This window comes from Rana temporaria, chromosome 10 (genome assembly GCF_905171775.1).
Source record: "Rana temporaria chromosome 10, aRanTem1.1, whole genome shotgun sequence".
Lineage (NCBI taxonomy): Eukaryota > Metazoa > Chordata > Amphibia > Anura > Ranidae > Rana > Rana temporaria.
In genome coordinates this window covers 115322742-115340443 of record NC_053498.1, presented here as the reverse complement: position 1 = coordinate 115340443, position 17702 = coordinate 115322742, and the positions used below count along the sequence as shown (strand labels likewise).

Genomic DNA, 17702 nt, shown 5'->3' with positions numbered 1-17702 from the left:
TCTGGTCCAGAACCACACAGCGCAACACAAGCTCTCATGCACTCCTTCCTCTGGCAAAGTCTCTCTCCAACTCCCCTGTGTCCTCCTAGTCTTTTTCTTTTATATGCCCCTGCCCTTTGGTGTTTGCTCATAGGCTTTGTTGTTTAATTTCAGCATTATTGTGAAGAAAGTTCTGTTTTCATCCTACAATGGCCAGTTGGCAAGTAAAAGTGCTGAATGCTGCCATCTTGTGGATGAATAAAGTTCTGCACTCACAGTAACAATGCACAGTGCTACACTTATATAGGTAATATGGTCAGGTGTTCAAAAACTATAAGCTATTTATTGTACATTATAAATGATAACACATCAAGGGTATTATTAATTAAACAAATGATTTATACATTTTTTTAATAAAATCTGTTTTCTGGCTTTGTGATGGGTGTGATATGTATAAAAATTGTTGCAGTAGATTTATAATACTCCTGATTTTGTACAGTAAAGTTATAGGTATTATTTTACTAACTTAACTGTTTTTCATGATTTGGTATATTTGATATCACAAAGTATGTTGGTTCCAGTTCTATTAATACAGACATAGAAGTTTCTTCAATTTTCTTCAATTTTGTGGGGGTAGGATAGGGAATAAGGAAGTGACTATCTAATTAAATGAACAACAGAAAATGATTTCAGACATTTATTTGTAAATATTGTCTATTATTTGTAGAAATAAGCCTGTAATATAGAATATTACTAAATCATGTACTTTACCACCAAGAAACCATACAAACCACAAGAGAGGAAGTTTACCCATATATTTTCATACTTTATAAAAACGTACTGCCCCTTTAGATAGTCTATTGCCACTACCTTACATTCCATATTGTATTACTAGTCTTGCTGTGAATGATTAAATAGGTCTTCTAAATTCAGTAGACTAATATACTGAACTCCATAAGCCTTCCGGAAACTTTTAATGTAGTGCTTTTTTCCTATTCCCTCTGAATGGTTTTTCTTTCTAGGGACATGTGTACATTCCAAGGCAGAATTCTTTATTTTTATGCCCTGGCATACATCATAGAGGTCACCCAGTACTCATTTGTACCTTGTGCACAGTGTAATACAACCTAACTGTATCACATCCCAGGGCAACAAATTCTGCAAGGATTATAAAAATGAAAATAATGTGCTAGCTAGTGTTCCTGTACAGAATAAAGTCAGAAATATTCATAGTCAAATGATAGTAGTTTATTAGGGTTGGTGTTAATCATGATCACTTAAATGGATATCCTGGAAGTTATATAAGTATTGGTAGCTTAGACTGATATGGCAAAGAGAGAACACAGTAATAAAACTCTGCTAATGGAGATGTTTATTACATCTACAATACATACTCTGTAATATAATACATTGATTACCATGCAATAGCAGTATAACAGTGCCCTCATATTGAACTTGCTTAGCAAAGGATGTTTCCCTGGTCAAAAAAAAAGACAAAGGGGTCGATTTGCTAAAACTGGAAAGTGCAAAATATAGTGCAGCTCTGTATAGAAACCAATACACTTTTATGTTTTATTGTCAAAGCTTAAAGTGGTTGTAAACCCTCACATATACTCAGTGATGTGAACATCCTCAGATGGTACACAAAAATGAAACACATCCTCCTACATAGGTGTTACTGGTTTATCTTCAGTCATATTTCCCCTACATCCCTTCAAAAGAGCATAATCATGTTAAAAATCCATCTTTATCTGTCGGGAGCAGAAAGGAGAGGATGGAGAGGCTGCAGTTACAGTATGGGAGAGCTGATTGGAGGAAAGTAACATATCCCCCTTCACACAGAAGAACTGTCATCTGAATAGACAAGCTCTGTTCTGAGCACCCTCCCCAACACACATTTTATCTCATGTGTCTGGAAAACTTCTCAGAAGTGACTCATGCTAATAACAGAGGAATGGAGCACCAGAGAGAAACAACACTTAGAGCTTTGAATATAGATAAGTAAACACTACAGATATATGTGATTTTGTCAGATTCCATGACTGATGTTTACAACCACTTTAACTAGTCAAGCTGTAGTTAGAAGCTGATTGGCTACCACACAGAGCTGCACCAGATTTTGCACTCTCCAGTTTTAGTAAATAAAACCCAAAGTCTGGTTGGCAAAGCTTGACTAGGCAAAGTTTGACTATGCAGCTATAATGTATCTGGGGAATCTGAAGAATGAGAGCACCATGCCACTGGTTTTAGAGTCTGAAAATACATTTATTGTCTTTTGATACATAATAAAGATAACATAGAATACAACAGTCTATACATTTTATTAGGTTAAGAACAGCCCCTTTCATCATTGCTTTAGAAGTTGCATATACATAAATGGCTGGACTCTGAACTCTTAACACATTAAAAAAAAAAATCAGCACAAGGGAAATTACTTACTATTAATTTGATGTGTCCCTAGCTTTTGCTTTTTTGAAATCTTCCTCTTCCTACAAATGCCCCCCACCCAACACCACTCCGACCACTGTAATCTTCTGGAGATTTAGAGAACTGAAAGAAACTGAAACATCTAGGAGAGATAGAAAAATGTCCAGTATGCTTGAGGCCAAAAAATGAAATATAAACCCTACTTTGTACTGTGGATTATACAGCTGCACTAAAAGCATGCCACTGGTAAATAAATGGAACAGCAGGTATACTTTATACTGCTGACCTAATCACACTTGTATGCTGTAGTTACAATGTACACTTTAAGCCTAGAGTCATAAAAATAAATAAAAATAAAATAAAAGTAACGTAATAAAATTATCCTTTATTGGTACGTATGCTTTTGTAGGGCTTTTATAAATATATTTCCCCATATTACAATAAATACAATTACACATAATGTCTCTTTAGAAAAATGTTTCCACAAGTTATGCTAACTGAAAATAAAACAAGAAATATGGAAAACCAGCATTTATTACTAGACAATGTTCGCCTATTTTCTATTCAGCTTTTTTCTTTTATACTTACTGTAGGAGAGTCTATCTATCTATCTACTAACACTATCATGGTATCTGGGACAGGAGTTCAATCATTTGATGTATTTCATACAAGAGTTGAGAATTTCAATTCCATGAAGTTCCCGAAGTTGTGTCAGGTACCTGACAAAAAAAAAAAACATTATGAAAATTCTGTGTTTAAGTTATTTTTTATTTATTTAATAAAAGATTACAAACCACAAGGCACATTATAAATAACAAAATACATTAAGATCTCAGACATGACAACATAAATTACAATAACCTGCATCTGTATAAAAGGTATATCTTCAGAACCTTGTTGTAGTTAGCAAATAATGACAATTATTTTTCTGTTTCATAATAGTTTTAACATTGCACTGATAGAACACATTCTATTGGAGACATGCTAGCCTCAGCTTATCTAAAACCATTTATACAAGCTATGTGTACAGTAAAATGCTAGTAATAATAGTAAATGTCGATTTTTAGGATTAAATGTTTTGTCCTTGAAATAGGAGCCTGTTGCTTTTTTAAAAATATATATCTGGCTTACTAACCTTCTACATAATAGAGAATTTACTAACTGTACCCAATGCAGATGTAAAATAAAAGACGCAATTAGCTGTTTAAAGTTATTATGCCATAAGTACTACATGTGCAAATGTGGAATCTCTAATCAAAAAATCATAGACACACTTGCTTAGCTTTCAGTAATATAGTCATGTGCATGATGCAGAAGCCACCTATCCCAATATTGCACAGACATGTGCATTTGTTTCCATCTGAATGCATTTTCGTCCGAATTTCAGGTGTTTTCGTTATCATTTTAATAAACGAAAACGAACACGCAGAATCCGAAATCCGAAAGATCCGACATAAAAAATACTTTTTTTTCGTTTTTGTTGCTACAATAGTTCGATACAGATAGGGTATTCAACATGATGCTGACAATATAAATCTGTGTCTATCGAACCTGTGGTCGAATGTGCCTAACCTTAACTCTATGGCCTTGTACAGACGAGAGGATATCCGCTGGAAACGGTCCAGCGGATAAATCCTCTGGCGGATTTGGATCTGATGGCTGTACACACCATCAGATCGAAATCCCAGCGAAATACATCCGCGGTGACGTGGCCGTGACGTCGCCGCGACGATGACGCGGCGACGTGCCCGACGCTGGAAGGTAAATACTTCCACGCATGCGTCGAATCATTACGACGCATGCGAGGGATGGGAGCGGACGGACTGATCCGGTGAGTCTGTACAGACGACCGGATCAGTCCGCTATACGGGATTCCAGCGGATAGATTTCTTAGCATGCTAAGACATTTTTATCAGCTGGGAATCCGTTGGCTGGTTTTTATCCGCTGGGAAATGTCCGCTAGGCCGTACACACGACCGGATCTATCTGCTGGAACTGATCCGCGGATCAATCCCAGCGGATAGATCCGGTCGTGTGTACGGGGCCTAAGGCCTCATACACACGACCGGATCTGTCCGTTGGGATTTATCCGTGGATCAGTTCCAGCAGACAAATCCGGTCATGTGTACGGCCTAGCGGACATTTTTCGGCTGAGATTTCTCCAGCCGACGGTTTTCAAGCGGATAAAAAATTCTTAGCATGCTAAGAAATCTATCCGCTGGAAACCTGTCTGTTGGACTGATCCGGTCGTTCGTACAGACTCACCGGATAAGTCCAAGCGATCCCCATCCCTCACATGCGTCGAAGTGATTTGACGCATGCGTGGAAGTATTTACCTTCCAGGGTCGCGGTGACGGCGCGGCACGTTACTGCGTATGTTTTCCGCGGGGATTTTGATCTGATGGTGTGTACAGTCCATCAGATCAAAATCGGGAGCAGAAATGTCCGCTGGAAACGGTCCAAGCTGTACACTGACTACATTGTAGCATAGTGTAATTTCTTCAGTGTTGTCACATGAAAAGATATAATAAAATAATTACAAAAATGTGAGGGGTGTACTCACTTTTGTGCGATACTGTGTGTATATATATATATATATATATATATATATATATATATATATATATATATATATAATTTTTTTTTTTTTTACTGGATTTCAGCTTTAAATATTTGTATTTTTGTCTAGGATATTTTTAAATGCAGATTTACCTTATCCATCTCTCCCATCCCCTGAAGCCTCATCTCTGACTGTCATCATCACATATGTAGGCCCACTATTCTGCATTGTAAGTGAGGACGCTGTGGTCCTGCTCACAACCCAGGGCCAGAGCACTGGGGGAATAAGGAAAGTGACAAATGCAGGGGAAGCAAAAAAAAAAAAAACATTTAACCCTTGCAGTCCAGAAGGCGCCCCACTGCAAGGGTAGTTTTAACTTTCCCCCCAGACTTCAGCTTTAGGCAATCTATGGCTCTAAAATATAAATAAAGGTGAAACAATCATCGGTGATAAACTAATAATAATATTCCACAGCACCACAACATTTTCTACATTTGTGAAAACAATATATAAAGTTCACAAAACATGTGTATATAGGCATACATATAAGTGAACTCCTAACTTATAACTTTACATTCAAAGTATAGGTTGATAAGTGGTTAATATTATAGGTGGCTAAATGCCTGCGACCCCAACTCGAGTTCAGGTTCTGAGGGGTTAATGGGATAGATGGATAAGGGCCTGAGTATTGCAGCGCGGCCGTACATTCTTGGCTTGCGATGGGTTAAGGAAAGAAGCTGAGGAGGATAGATAAGATGGATTGCTGTGCCATGTAGTCACCCCCTGTGACAAAGTAAGATATGACAAAGTGTCAGACGTGGCTACGTGGCAACCGGATGCTGTTCATCTGAACAGCACTTTAAAGCTTTTTTTAAAGGGTAAGTTAATAAACCATTACATAGCAGCATTTATCAACGTGATTGCATTTAGTCAATCTATATTTAAGTGACTATGTCTATTACCCTTTACTGTCATTTGGTCATTTAATTTCAAATTTTAGTGTAACCATTCACCATCAATCGTCCATCTCTGATTGATCACATATCATTGGTTACATCAGTGCCCCTTCTTCAAAACCAATTTATAATTCTGTTGGTATGTATTGAGGCTTTAAAGCCCTGTTTATTTATTCTCCTATTCTCTTGACAGCTATTTAATTATATTCAGTCATTTCAATATATCTAACAAGCATTGGCCCATTCATGATCAGACCTTCGTTATAGTGTATAGATGTCTTAATATGCTGCTGGTGTGCTGTGGTTTGCTGTTCTCTGGGCGGCCGCAGTATATAAACACCATCACACCTGCAGTATCCCAGTAGGCCTGTAGAAGGAGCTTGTCTCCGAGCGCGTAGCCTGTTGTTTCTAGTCTCACCTTCCTTCTGGTGCTCTCCCTGGTCCCGCTCTCTGGTAACGTCATCATCTGCGCCTCCACGCTGAACATGGCTGTTTCCTGGTGGCCACAGGATGTATTTCTCTCCCTGCCTGCAGATCCGTGGATCTAGATGGACCTAAGACCGGACCGCACCACACATCATGAGACCCTGATGAGCCTGTTTTGTAATTGTGTATTGTAAGTTCATTTCTTTTGAGATTAAACATAGTATCTGATATATTGCACTTAGGTGGCGCTTCCCTTTTTTCCCCCTATTTATATAAATGACTTGGGCTCCCATGGAGTTATTTGTCATAACTTTCAAATTTTTCTCCTTGTAGTCTTTATTGGTCTCCTTTCTGCCCCCTGCAGCCACACTGCGGCAGTGTTGGCTTGCCATCCTTGGATCCACATTGCGTTTACCCTGCCCCAGGGGGGCAACTGGGAAGGTTGGGTGAATGTCTCTGGGGGTGGTGGATTGGTCATTCCCACCACATGACGTGGTGGGGGGTGGCGGGGGGAGGACGACTGAACTATTAATGCCATATCACCCAACTATTCAGTAATGCACACTATGTATGACTTCTTATTCATTTTGATGCTGTATGTTCTAAATAAATGTTTTTTTCTTTTGTAGAGATATAACTATTCAGGTCACGTCTTATTCCCCTGATGAAGCCAATGTCTTGGTGAAACTAGTAGGGAAAAATTGACCCGCCACTCAATAAATTGTATGTGCTCCTTTCAACATTAATGTATTTTAATATTTGGAAATTTCTATGTAATAAATTTAGTTGTTTTTAATAATTTGTACTAAGTTACTTTGGCACCGCAATAATTTCCTTCCCTCGGTTTCCGTTTGAAATAAATCTATGGGATGAGGTGCCTTATCTAACAACATATATATATATACATACACACACACACACACACATTATTTTTCTGGACTTTTTCGTTTGGATCCATTCCTTTTTTTGGATATATTCAATTTTGCAGGAGTTCACTTATATACACTATATGACCAAAAGTATTGAGAAGTCCCAGTCTTAGTCCATAGGGTTTAATATTGAGTTAATAATAAGCAATGGTGTGGGGGTGGTGGCGCTGTCTAAGTGGAGGCTGATGTTACCCACAGGTGGTATGAACAAGCTATATGGACCAATGTGTCCTGAATATAGTGCCTCTTACAATAAGTGATGTGCCAGTAGTATAATAAGTAACTTAAGTGTGGCTGAGACCACGTGCTACAAATATACAATTTAGTATGTACAACGTTGGATAAATGTATTAATACTGAAAAGTGATAGCGTACAGCACAAGTGCCAAAAAATGTGTCCAAAAAAGTAAAAAATTCAAAAAACCAAAAAATCCAAAGAATGTCTATAAGTTCAGAAAAAGATATATATAAAAAATATATATATAAAAACAATCCGGGTGTGTAAACCAATATAAATAAATTAACAGCAGTCCAGAGTGATAATGGTGACAATGTGACTTTCCAAGTAGATAGGTGATCACAGTATGCAATAGTGCAGTGATGCGAAGTGGGTCCGGTGCTCCCCCTCCTGGGTCCCTACTCACCAGAGGCCCTCACCCCTGCAGGGGTAAAGTGCATAGAAGATATCCAACCGACTCGGGTCCTCGCTCTCCTAGTAGGTCCTACGGTCCAGCTGGTACAAAAAAAGATCCTGGGTGGCCAGATTCCTCCGAGGGATGAAAAAAAGGGTCTCATAGAGTAGTAGGTTCAGGTTCCAGTGGGTAAGTTTATTAGTACAGCCATAGGCTTATACTGAAACAATGTATACAAATGTATATAAACAAAAAGAAAATTATAAAATATTTATAAAAATAGTTTAAAATAAAATAAAAACGGGGGCCAGATAGAATGCTTGTGGATACAAGCAGACAGTTATCTGTATAATAACAAGCTTCCCAGCACGGCACAAACTCCACAAATAAAGATCAGAGCCAGCATGGGAACGGCGTGCGTTCCACCAGGTGAACAGCTGGTTAGTCCAGGAAGTGCGTGCGGGCGTGCGTGTATCCGCTTTACGCACGTTTCGTTCTCTTACGTCTTCTGAAGCGGGTACACGCATACCGCTACTGATGGTTAATATAGCCAGCGTCACCATGGAAAAACCCTCCCACTAAGCGGCGTTCACCAATCATAATTTTGATGGGGAAATCCCTTCCGATCGGATCATTTTGGCAGGAGTCCCTGGGTATATATAATTGTAATTTCCATGGTGTGCATACGCTTAAACGGACATAACATAATATTCCATACGGTGACAATTTTCATGGTGTGCATAAGTATATACGGACATGACATAATACTCCATACGGTGACATCTCAGTTTAACTATATGGCTTATATCAGCGCTGAGTTCATATGCTTCTCTCATATGCAATACCAGTGTGAGACAAGATTATGGTATATATATGTATATATGTGTGAACAAATCAGATCTGTGTAAATAAACTACAAATCATGAGTAGAGACATTAATGCATATAAGCTCTATGATCTGTAGGTATGCCCATTGCAGGTGAGTCCTAATACAAAGGTCATAGTACTTAAGGAGAAATGCAAACAGAGGGGGACCTATGTTAAGGTTTCAAATTTAAATACATAGTATAATGATGTTGCTCCAAGCAGAGTGGACACCCCAGGGGTGGGATGAAGTTTAACCTGGAGGTGTAAGTATAGGTACAGACAGTGATATACCTATGGACAAAGATGGAAAGGTAGGATGGGTAGCATAACCCGTATCTAAAATGGAAAACATGAGGTATAGTATAGGATTCATGGGTGCTAGGATGTGCAGCACTAGCATCGTAAGGTAGATTATATGAATGAGGGGGTGTGACCATTAAACATCAAACAAAGATGGTGCCTACCCTAAAGGGAAATGTAGGCCTATCAGGGGTGTAGTATGACAAAGCTTCCCAGGTACCAGACCCCAATCAAATGACATGCTGGAGAAGGGTTCCTAGAGTCGAATTCTATTAATGGTCCCCATAGCTGGGGAGTAAGCAACAAGGGCACTCTATAGCCTTGTATACCCTGGGTAAGTCATCTTGAGAACCCTGGAACTAGGGGTTGGCAAGGAAACAATTAAGGTCAATATCCTTGTTTAACCCGTAGGGTGCAAGCGAACCCAAGCGGTAGATCCAACTGGTCTCATTTTGGGATATTGCAGTGGTCTTATTTCCTCCCCTCCAGTTATCCTTTATGGTATCAATACCATAAAAAATCAGGCCAGTAGGGTCTTGGTGGTGGAACTCTTTAAAATGACGTGAGAGATGATGTTTGGGAAAACCTGCTTTAATCCTATTGATGTGTTCCCGGATTCTTATCTTCAGGGGTCGTGTGGTTCTACCCACATATTGCAGGTGGCACGGGCACTCGATGACATAAGTCACGTGTGTTGTGTCACAGGAGATGAGTTCTTTGATCTTGTATTCTTTGAAGTCATTTCTAGATTTAAAACTCATTTTTCTTCTCGGTTGTTTTTTGCTGACCCTGCAGCCTAGACATCTCTGACATTTGAAGAATCCCTTCAGATCAGGGCAGATGTTAACCTGTTTGGGTGGATCTACCACATTGTGCACCAAATGGTGACGAAGGGAGGGGGCACGTCTATAGATGAAACTAGGTTTTTTGCCCAGGACTTTAGTAAGGGCATGGTCTTCCTGTAGGATTGGCCAATACTTTTTTACTATATGCTCGAAGTCTTTGTATTGGGAGTTGAAGCCGGTGATAAAGGCTACATCAGTTTTGTTATTTTTATTCTTTTTATTAACTGACAGCATGTTGTTCCTGTCCATGTTGGTCACTTCATCTTTTAATTTCACTAGGTTTGCCTCTTTATATCCTTTTTCTTTAAACCGGTCAATGATTATGTCAGCTTGTGCTTGAAATTCAGTGACAGAACTGCAATTCCTCCGAAGTCGCATCAGTTGCCCTTTTGGTATATTGGCTTTCCACCTAGGGTGATGACAGCTGGTGGATGGGATGTATCCGTTGCGGTCGGTGGTTTTAAAGTGGGTTCTTGTATGTAGTTCTGAGCCCTCCTTGTAAATCTGTAGATCAAGATAATCTATGCGTTCTGTACTACAATTGCCAGTAAAGGTGAGGCCGTATCTGTTGGTATTCAGATTAGATAGAAATGCTTGGAAAGTGTCATTGGTGCCATCCCAAAGGATGATAAGGTCGTCAATGTAACGCCTGTACAGTTTAATCTGAGGGATATTACGACTATAAACATATTCTTCCTCCCAGCTGTCCATCAATAGGTTGGCAACGCTGGGGGCATATCGGGCCCCCATCGCTACCCCCCTAGTTTGGACATAATAATGGTTCCGGTACCAAAAATAGTTACACTCCATGGCCATCTTGAGCCCTTCAACAATAAAGTTAATCTGTGCTTGTTTTAAATTAGTGTGTTGGTGTAAGGCTTTTTCTACTCCCATGACACCATCCTCCTGGGATATACTAGTGTAGAGGGAGTTGACATCAATAGTAGCCAAGAGTAGATGTTCCGCACCATCAACCTGTTGCAATTCATTAATAAGTTGTAGGCTGTCACGAAGGTGGGATCTTCCCAACTTAACGATCGGTTGCAGATAGGTGTCGAGGTACTCTCCTAGACGGGAGAAAATGGAGTTGATACCACTTATTATGGGTCTACCGGGAGGTTTTTCAAGTCTCTTATGTATCTTGGGGGTGTAATATAGCACCGGTGTTTTCGTAGAGTTCGACACTAAGTACTCGGCTTCGTTTTTATTCAGTATTCCTAAGGACTTCCCCTTTTTTACAAATTTCTCGAGTAGTTTGTTGAACCGTATTTTGGGGTTTCCCTTCAGTTTCTTATACGTATTTTCAACTTTAAGCAAGTTTTCCATCTCCTCTTCATAATCCTTTTTGTTAAGAATAACAAGGCCACCCCCCTTGTCAGCCGGTCTGATAATGACTTCTTTTTTCTTGCCAATTTCCTTAATTGTTTTCCACACATCTTTATTTTTGTTTTTGAATTTCCGCTGCAATTTCCTGAGGTCACTTTCCACCATTTTCTTGAACGCCCCTATACACTGGCTCCCCGGTGTATTTGGGTTAAATGTGGAATTATTCCTTAAGTTAGTTTGGGTATATTCAGATGTTTCCATTGGGTTGTCATCTTGGTTAGTCAAAAAGAATTTTCTTAGGTTCAATTTTCTAAGGAATTTCTGGAGGTCTATATAGACCTCAAATTGGTCTAATGCCTTTTCCGGGGCATATTTGAGGCCCAAGTCCAGGGTATGTAACTCTTCCTTAGTTAATTGAATGTCGCTAAGATTAAATATGCCTTTACCTAATAGTGCCTTGGGCGTTTTCTTCTGCCCTCCCCTGCACCCTCTGGTGCGTTTTCTCTTTGGCTGTATTCCATTTCTCTGTCCTGATTGCGCGATCTGTTGTCCCATGGGTTGGAGTGGGTTCCCTGTCCTTGATGTCCTTGGTTCCTTGGGTTTTCTCCTCTCCCTTGGGATCTTCCATGGGTAGCCCCTCGGTTGCCATTCATCCCTCTCCATCCTGGATTTCCGTAGCCAGTTCTTGGTCTCCATCTTCCTGGTGGGCGGGAGTTGGGGCCTCCCCTGTGAAAATCCTCATACTCCCCTCCATTTCTACCATAATTATAGTGTGTGTTGTTAGGATAATGGTCTCTTCCTGAGGAGTGCCTATTACGGCTAAGTGATCTCCTTCTGGGTGGATTGGGGCTCCTATAGTAATCATCTTGATATCTAACCCTTCTGTTCTCGGGTCTCCCTTGCTGCCATCTTGGCATGTGGGGGGTGTTTTGTCCGTGTTGTTCAGGTCCATTAGTAGTTGTATAGATGATCGGGTGCCTAGGACTAGTTGCCCCATCATTGGCTATCATTGTGAGTTCACTCTCATCAGTTATAGTGTCATCAAGCCCTTCTGTCGGGTTTTCCATGGAAGCTTGCCATTTGTATACCTGCATATTTTTATAATCAAGTACATCCCTCTTAAACTTCTTTTGCTTCTTGCTCTGGATGTCACTGTCATATTTTTTAATCAAATCCTGCAATTCTTTGGTTTTATCTTTATAGTCTTGCTGGCTTGCAAATGGTGTTAGAAGATTTTGTATTTCTGTGATACTTTTTTCTATTGTTTTTAATTTGAACTTCCTTCTTTTAACAATTTTATGTAAAAGTTCGTTTTCACATGTATTAAAAAAACAATACCATTCGTTCATAAGCTCAGCATCCTCAACGTTGTCATTCGGGTGTATATCCCATCGTAACCTCCTGGGGGTCATTTTTTCTTTTATATATGTTTCAAGGGTGGCTATGTCCCACCATACTCTCAGTTGCTTTTCCATTGTGTGCCTAAGTTGTTTAACCAACCCTTGCATGTCCTGTCTGTTTATAATTTCTTCCTGGCTAAAAATGCCCCCAACGTCTATATTCCTACTGTTCATATAGCCAAACAGTTCCATAGCTGCAGTAAAACACACCAATAGATGTGGAAACAGAAATAAAAAGCAAATATCCGCGCTTAGGAGACACTAGTTGGAAATATGTGACAGTATTTAAAATACAAACATAAATTAAGTAATCCAAAATAAAATTATAATAAGACTGCAGCCCCCCCAAGAATGTGATCCCCTAAAGGATACAGAAATAATAAGCAATGGTGTGGGGGTGGTGGCGCTGTCTAAGTGGAGGCTGATGTTACCCACAGGTGGTATGAACAAGCTATATGGACCAATGTGTCCTGAATATAGTGCCTCTTACAATAAGTGATGTGCCAGTAGTATAATAAGTAACTTAAGTGTGGCTGAGACCACGTGCTACAAATATACAATTTAGTATGTACAACGTTGGATAAATGTATTAATACTGAAAAGTGATAGCGTACAGCACAAGTGCCAAAAAATGTGTCCAAAAAAGTAAAAAATTCAAAAAACCAAAAAATCCAAAGAATGTCTATAAGTTCAGAAAAAGATATATATAAAAAATATATATATAAAAACAATCCGGGTGTGTAAACCAATATAAATAAATTAACAGCAGTCCAGAGTGATAATGGTGACAATGTGACTTTCCAAGTAGATAGGTGATCACAGTATGCAATAGTGCAGTGATGCGAAGTGGGTCCGGTGCTCCCCCTCCTGGGTCCCTACTCACCAGAGGCCCTCACCCCTGCAGGGGTAAAGTGCATAGAAGATATCCAACCGACTCGGGTCCTCGCTCTCCTAGTAGGTCCTACGGTCCAGCTGGTACAAAAAAAGATCCTGGGTGGCCAGATTCCTCCGAGGGATGAAAAAAAGGGTCTCATAGAGTAGTAGGTTCAGGTTCCAGTGGGTAAGTTTATTAGTACAGCCATAGGCTTATACTGAAACAATGTATACAAATGTATATAAACAAAAAGAAAATTATAAAATATTTATAAAAATAGTTTAAAATAAAATAAAAACGGGGGCCAGATAGAATGCTTGTGGATACAAGCAGACAGTTATCTGTATAATAACAAGCTTCCCAGCACGGCACAAACTCCACAAATAAAGATCAGAGCCAGCATGGGAACGGCGTGCGTTCCACCAGGTGAACAGCTGGTTAGTCCAGGAAGTGCGTGCGGGCGTGCGTGTATCCGCTTTACGCACGTTTCGTTCTCTTACGTCTTCTGAAGCGGGTACACGCATACCGCTACTGATGGTTAATATAGCCAGCGTCACCATGGAAAAACCCTCCCACTAAGCGGCGTTCACCAATCATAATTTTGATGGGGAAATCCCTTCCGATCGGATCATTTTGGCAGGAGTCCCTGGGTATATATAATTGTAATTTCCATGGTGTGCATACGCTTAAACGGACATAACATAATATTCCATACGGTGACAATTTTCATGGTGTGCATAAGTATATACGGACATGACATAATACTCCATACGGTGACATCTCAGTTTAACTATATGGCTTATATCAGCGCTGAGTTCATATGCTTCTCTCATATGCAATACCAGTGTGAGACAAGATTATGGTATATATATGTATATATGTGTGAACAAATCAGATCTGTGTAAATAAACTACAAATCATGAGTAGAGACATTAATGCATATAAGCTCTATGATCTGTAGGTATGCCCATTGCAGGTGAGTCCTAATACAAAGGTCATAGTACTTAAGGAGAAATGCAAACAGAGGGGGACCTATGTTAAGGTTTCAAATTTAAATACATAGTATAATGATGTTGCTCCAAGCAGAGTGGACACCCCAGGGGTGGGATGAAGTTTAACCTGGAGGTGTAAGTATAGGTACAGACAGTGATATACCTATGGACAAAGATGGAAAGGTAGGATGGGTAGCATAACCCGTATCTAAAATGGAAAACATGAGGTATAGTATAGGATTCATGGGTGCTAGGATGTGCAGCACTAGCATCGTAAGGTAGATTATATGAATGAGGGGGTGTGACCATTAAACATCAAACAAAGATGGTGCCTACCCTAAAGGGAAATGTAGGCCTATCAGGGGTGTAGTATGACAAAGCTTCCCAGGTACCAGACCCCAATCAAATGACATGCTGGAGAAGGGTTCCTAGAGTCGAATTCTATTAATGGTCCCCATAGCTGGGGAGTAAGCAACAAGGGCACTCTATAGCCTTGTATACCCTGGGTAAGTCATCTTGAGAACCCTGGAACTAGGGGTTGGCAAGGAAACAATTAAGGTCAATATCCTTGTTTAACCCGTAGGGTGCAAGCGAACCCAAGCGGTAGATCCAACTGGTCTCATTTTGGGATATTGCAGTGGTCTTATTTCCTCCCCTCCAGTTATCCTTTATGGTATCAATACCATAAAAAATCAGGCCAGTAGGGTCTTGGTGGTGGAACTCTTTAAAATGACGTGAGAGATGATGTTTGGGAAAACCTGCTTTAATCCTATTGATGTGTTCCCGGATTCTTATCTTCAGGGGTCGTGTGGTTCTACCCACATATTGCAGGTGGCACGGGCACTCGATGACATAAGTCACGTGTGTTGTGTCACAGGAGATGAGTTCTTTGATCTTGTATTCTTTGAAGTCATTTCTAGATTTAAAACTCATTTTTCTTCTCGGTTGCTTTTTGCTGACCCTGCAGCCTAGACATCTCTGACATTTGAAGAATCCCTTCAGATCAGGGCAGATGTTAACCTGTTTGGGTGGATCTACCACATTGTGCACCAAATGGTGACGAAGGGAGGGGGCACGTCTATAGATGAAACTAGGTTTTTTGCCCAGGACTTTAGTAAGGGCATGGTCTTCCTGTAGGATTGGCCAATACTTTTTTACTATATGCTCGAAGTCTTTGTATTGGGAGTTGAAGCCGGTGATAAAGGCTACATCAGTTTTGTTATTTTTATTCTTTTTATTAACTGACAGCATGTTGTTCCTGTCCATGTTGGTCACTTCATCTTTTAATTTCACTAGGTTTGCCTCTTTATATCCTTTTTCTTTAAACCGGTCAATGATTATGTCAGCTTGTGCTTGAAATTCAGTGACAGAACTGCAATTCCTCCGAAGTCGCATCAGTTGCCCTTTTGGTATATTGGCTTTCCACCTAGGGTGATGACAGCTGGTGGATGGGATGTATCCGTTGCGGTCGGTGGTTTTAAAGTGGGTTCTTGTATGTAGTTCTGAGCCCTCCTTGTAAATCTGTAGATCAAGATAATCTATGCGTTCTGTACTACAATTGCCAGTAAAGGTGAGGCCGTATCTGTTGGTATTCAGATTAGATAGAAATGCTTGGAAAGTGTCATTGGTGCCATCCCAAAGGATGATAAGGTCGTCAATGTAACGCCTGTACAGTTTAATCTGAGGGATATTACGACTATAAACATATTCTTCCTCCCAGCTGTCCATCAATAGGTTGGCAACGCTGGGGGCATATCGGGCCCCCATCGCTACCCCCCTAGTTTGGACATAATAATGGTTCCGGTACCAAAAATAGTTACACTCCATGGCCATCTTGAGCCCTTCAACAATAAAGTTAATCTGTGCTTGTTTTAAATTAGTGTGTTGGTGTAAGGCTTTTTTTACTCCCATGACACCATCCTCCTGGGATATACTAGTGTAGAGGGAGTTGACATCAATAGTAGCCAAGAGTAGATGTTCCGCACCATCAACCTGTTGCAATTCATTAATAAGTTGTAGGCTGTCACGAAGGTGGGATCTTCCCAACTTAACGATCGGTTGCAGATAGGTGTCGAGGTACTCTCCTAGACGGGAGAAAATGGAGTTGATACCACTTATTATGGGTCTACCGGGAGGTTTTTCAAGTCTCTTATGTATCTTGGGGGTGTAATATAGCACCGGTGTTTTCGTAGAGTTCGACACTAAGTACTCGGCTTCATTTTTATTCAGTATTCCTAAGGACTTCCCCTTTTTTACAAATTTCTCGAGTAGTTTGTTGAACCGTATTTTGGGGTTTCCCTTCAGTTTCTTATACGTATTTTCAACTTTAAGCAAGTTTTCCATCTCCTCTTCATAATCCTTTTTGTTAAGAATAACAAGGCCACCCCCCTTGTCAGCCGGTCTGATAATGACTTCTTTTTTCTTGCCAATTTCCTTAATTGTTTTCCACACATCTTTATTTTTGTTTTTGAATTTCCGCTGCAATTTCCTGAGGTCACTTTCCACCATTTTCTTGAACGCCCCTATACACTGGCTCCCCGGTGTATTTGGGTTAAATGTGGAATTATTCCTTAAGTTAGTTTGGGTATATTCAGATGTTTCCATTGGGTTGTCATCTTGGTTAGTCAAAAAGAATTTTCTTAGGTTCAATTTTCTAAGGAATTTCTGGAGGTCTATATAGACCTCAAATTGGTCTAATGCCTTTTCCGGGGCATATTTGAGGCCCAAGTCCAGGGTATGTAACTCTTCCTTAGTTAATTGAATGTCGCTAAGATTAAATATGCCTTTACCTAATAGTGCCTTGGGCGTTTTCTTCTGCCCTCCCCTGCACCCTCTGGTGCGTTTTCTCTTTGGCTGTATTCCATTTCTCTGTCCTGATTGCGCGATCTGTTGTCCCATGGGTTGGAGTGGGTTCCCTGTCCTTGATGTCCTTGGTTCCTTGGGTTTTCTCCTCTCCCTTGGGATCTTCCATGGGTAGCCCCTCGGTTGCCATTCATCCCTCTCCATCCTGGATTTCCGTAGCCAGTTCTTGGTCTCCATCTTCCTGGTGGGCGGGAGTTGGGGCCTCCCCTGTGAAAATCCTCATACTCCCCTCCATTTCTACCATAATTATAGTGTGTGTTGTTAGGATAATGGTCTCTTCCTGAGGAGTGCCTATTACGGCTAAGTGATCTCCTTCTGGGTGGATTG

General features: G+C 40.3%; 1 protein-coding gene across 1 annotated transcript in view; it reads right to left on the bottom strand.

The window, feature by feature from the left end:
• Nucleotides 1–2223: 2223 nt before the first annotated feature.
• TTC12 (tetratricopeptide repeat domain 12) overlaps nucleotides 2224–17702 on the bottom strand; it is a 226308-nt gene continuing 210829 nt past the window's right edge. The window contains exon 22 of the mRNA XM_040326012.1: nucleotides 2224–3125. Coding sequence (XP_040181946.1) covers nucleotides 3056–3125 — 70 coding nt within the window. The 3' untranslated portion in view covers nucleotides 2224–3055. The remainder of the gene's footprint in view (nucleotides 3126–17702) is intronic.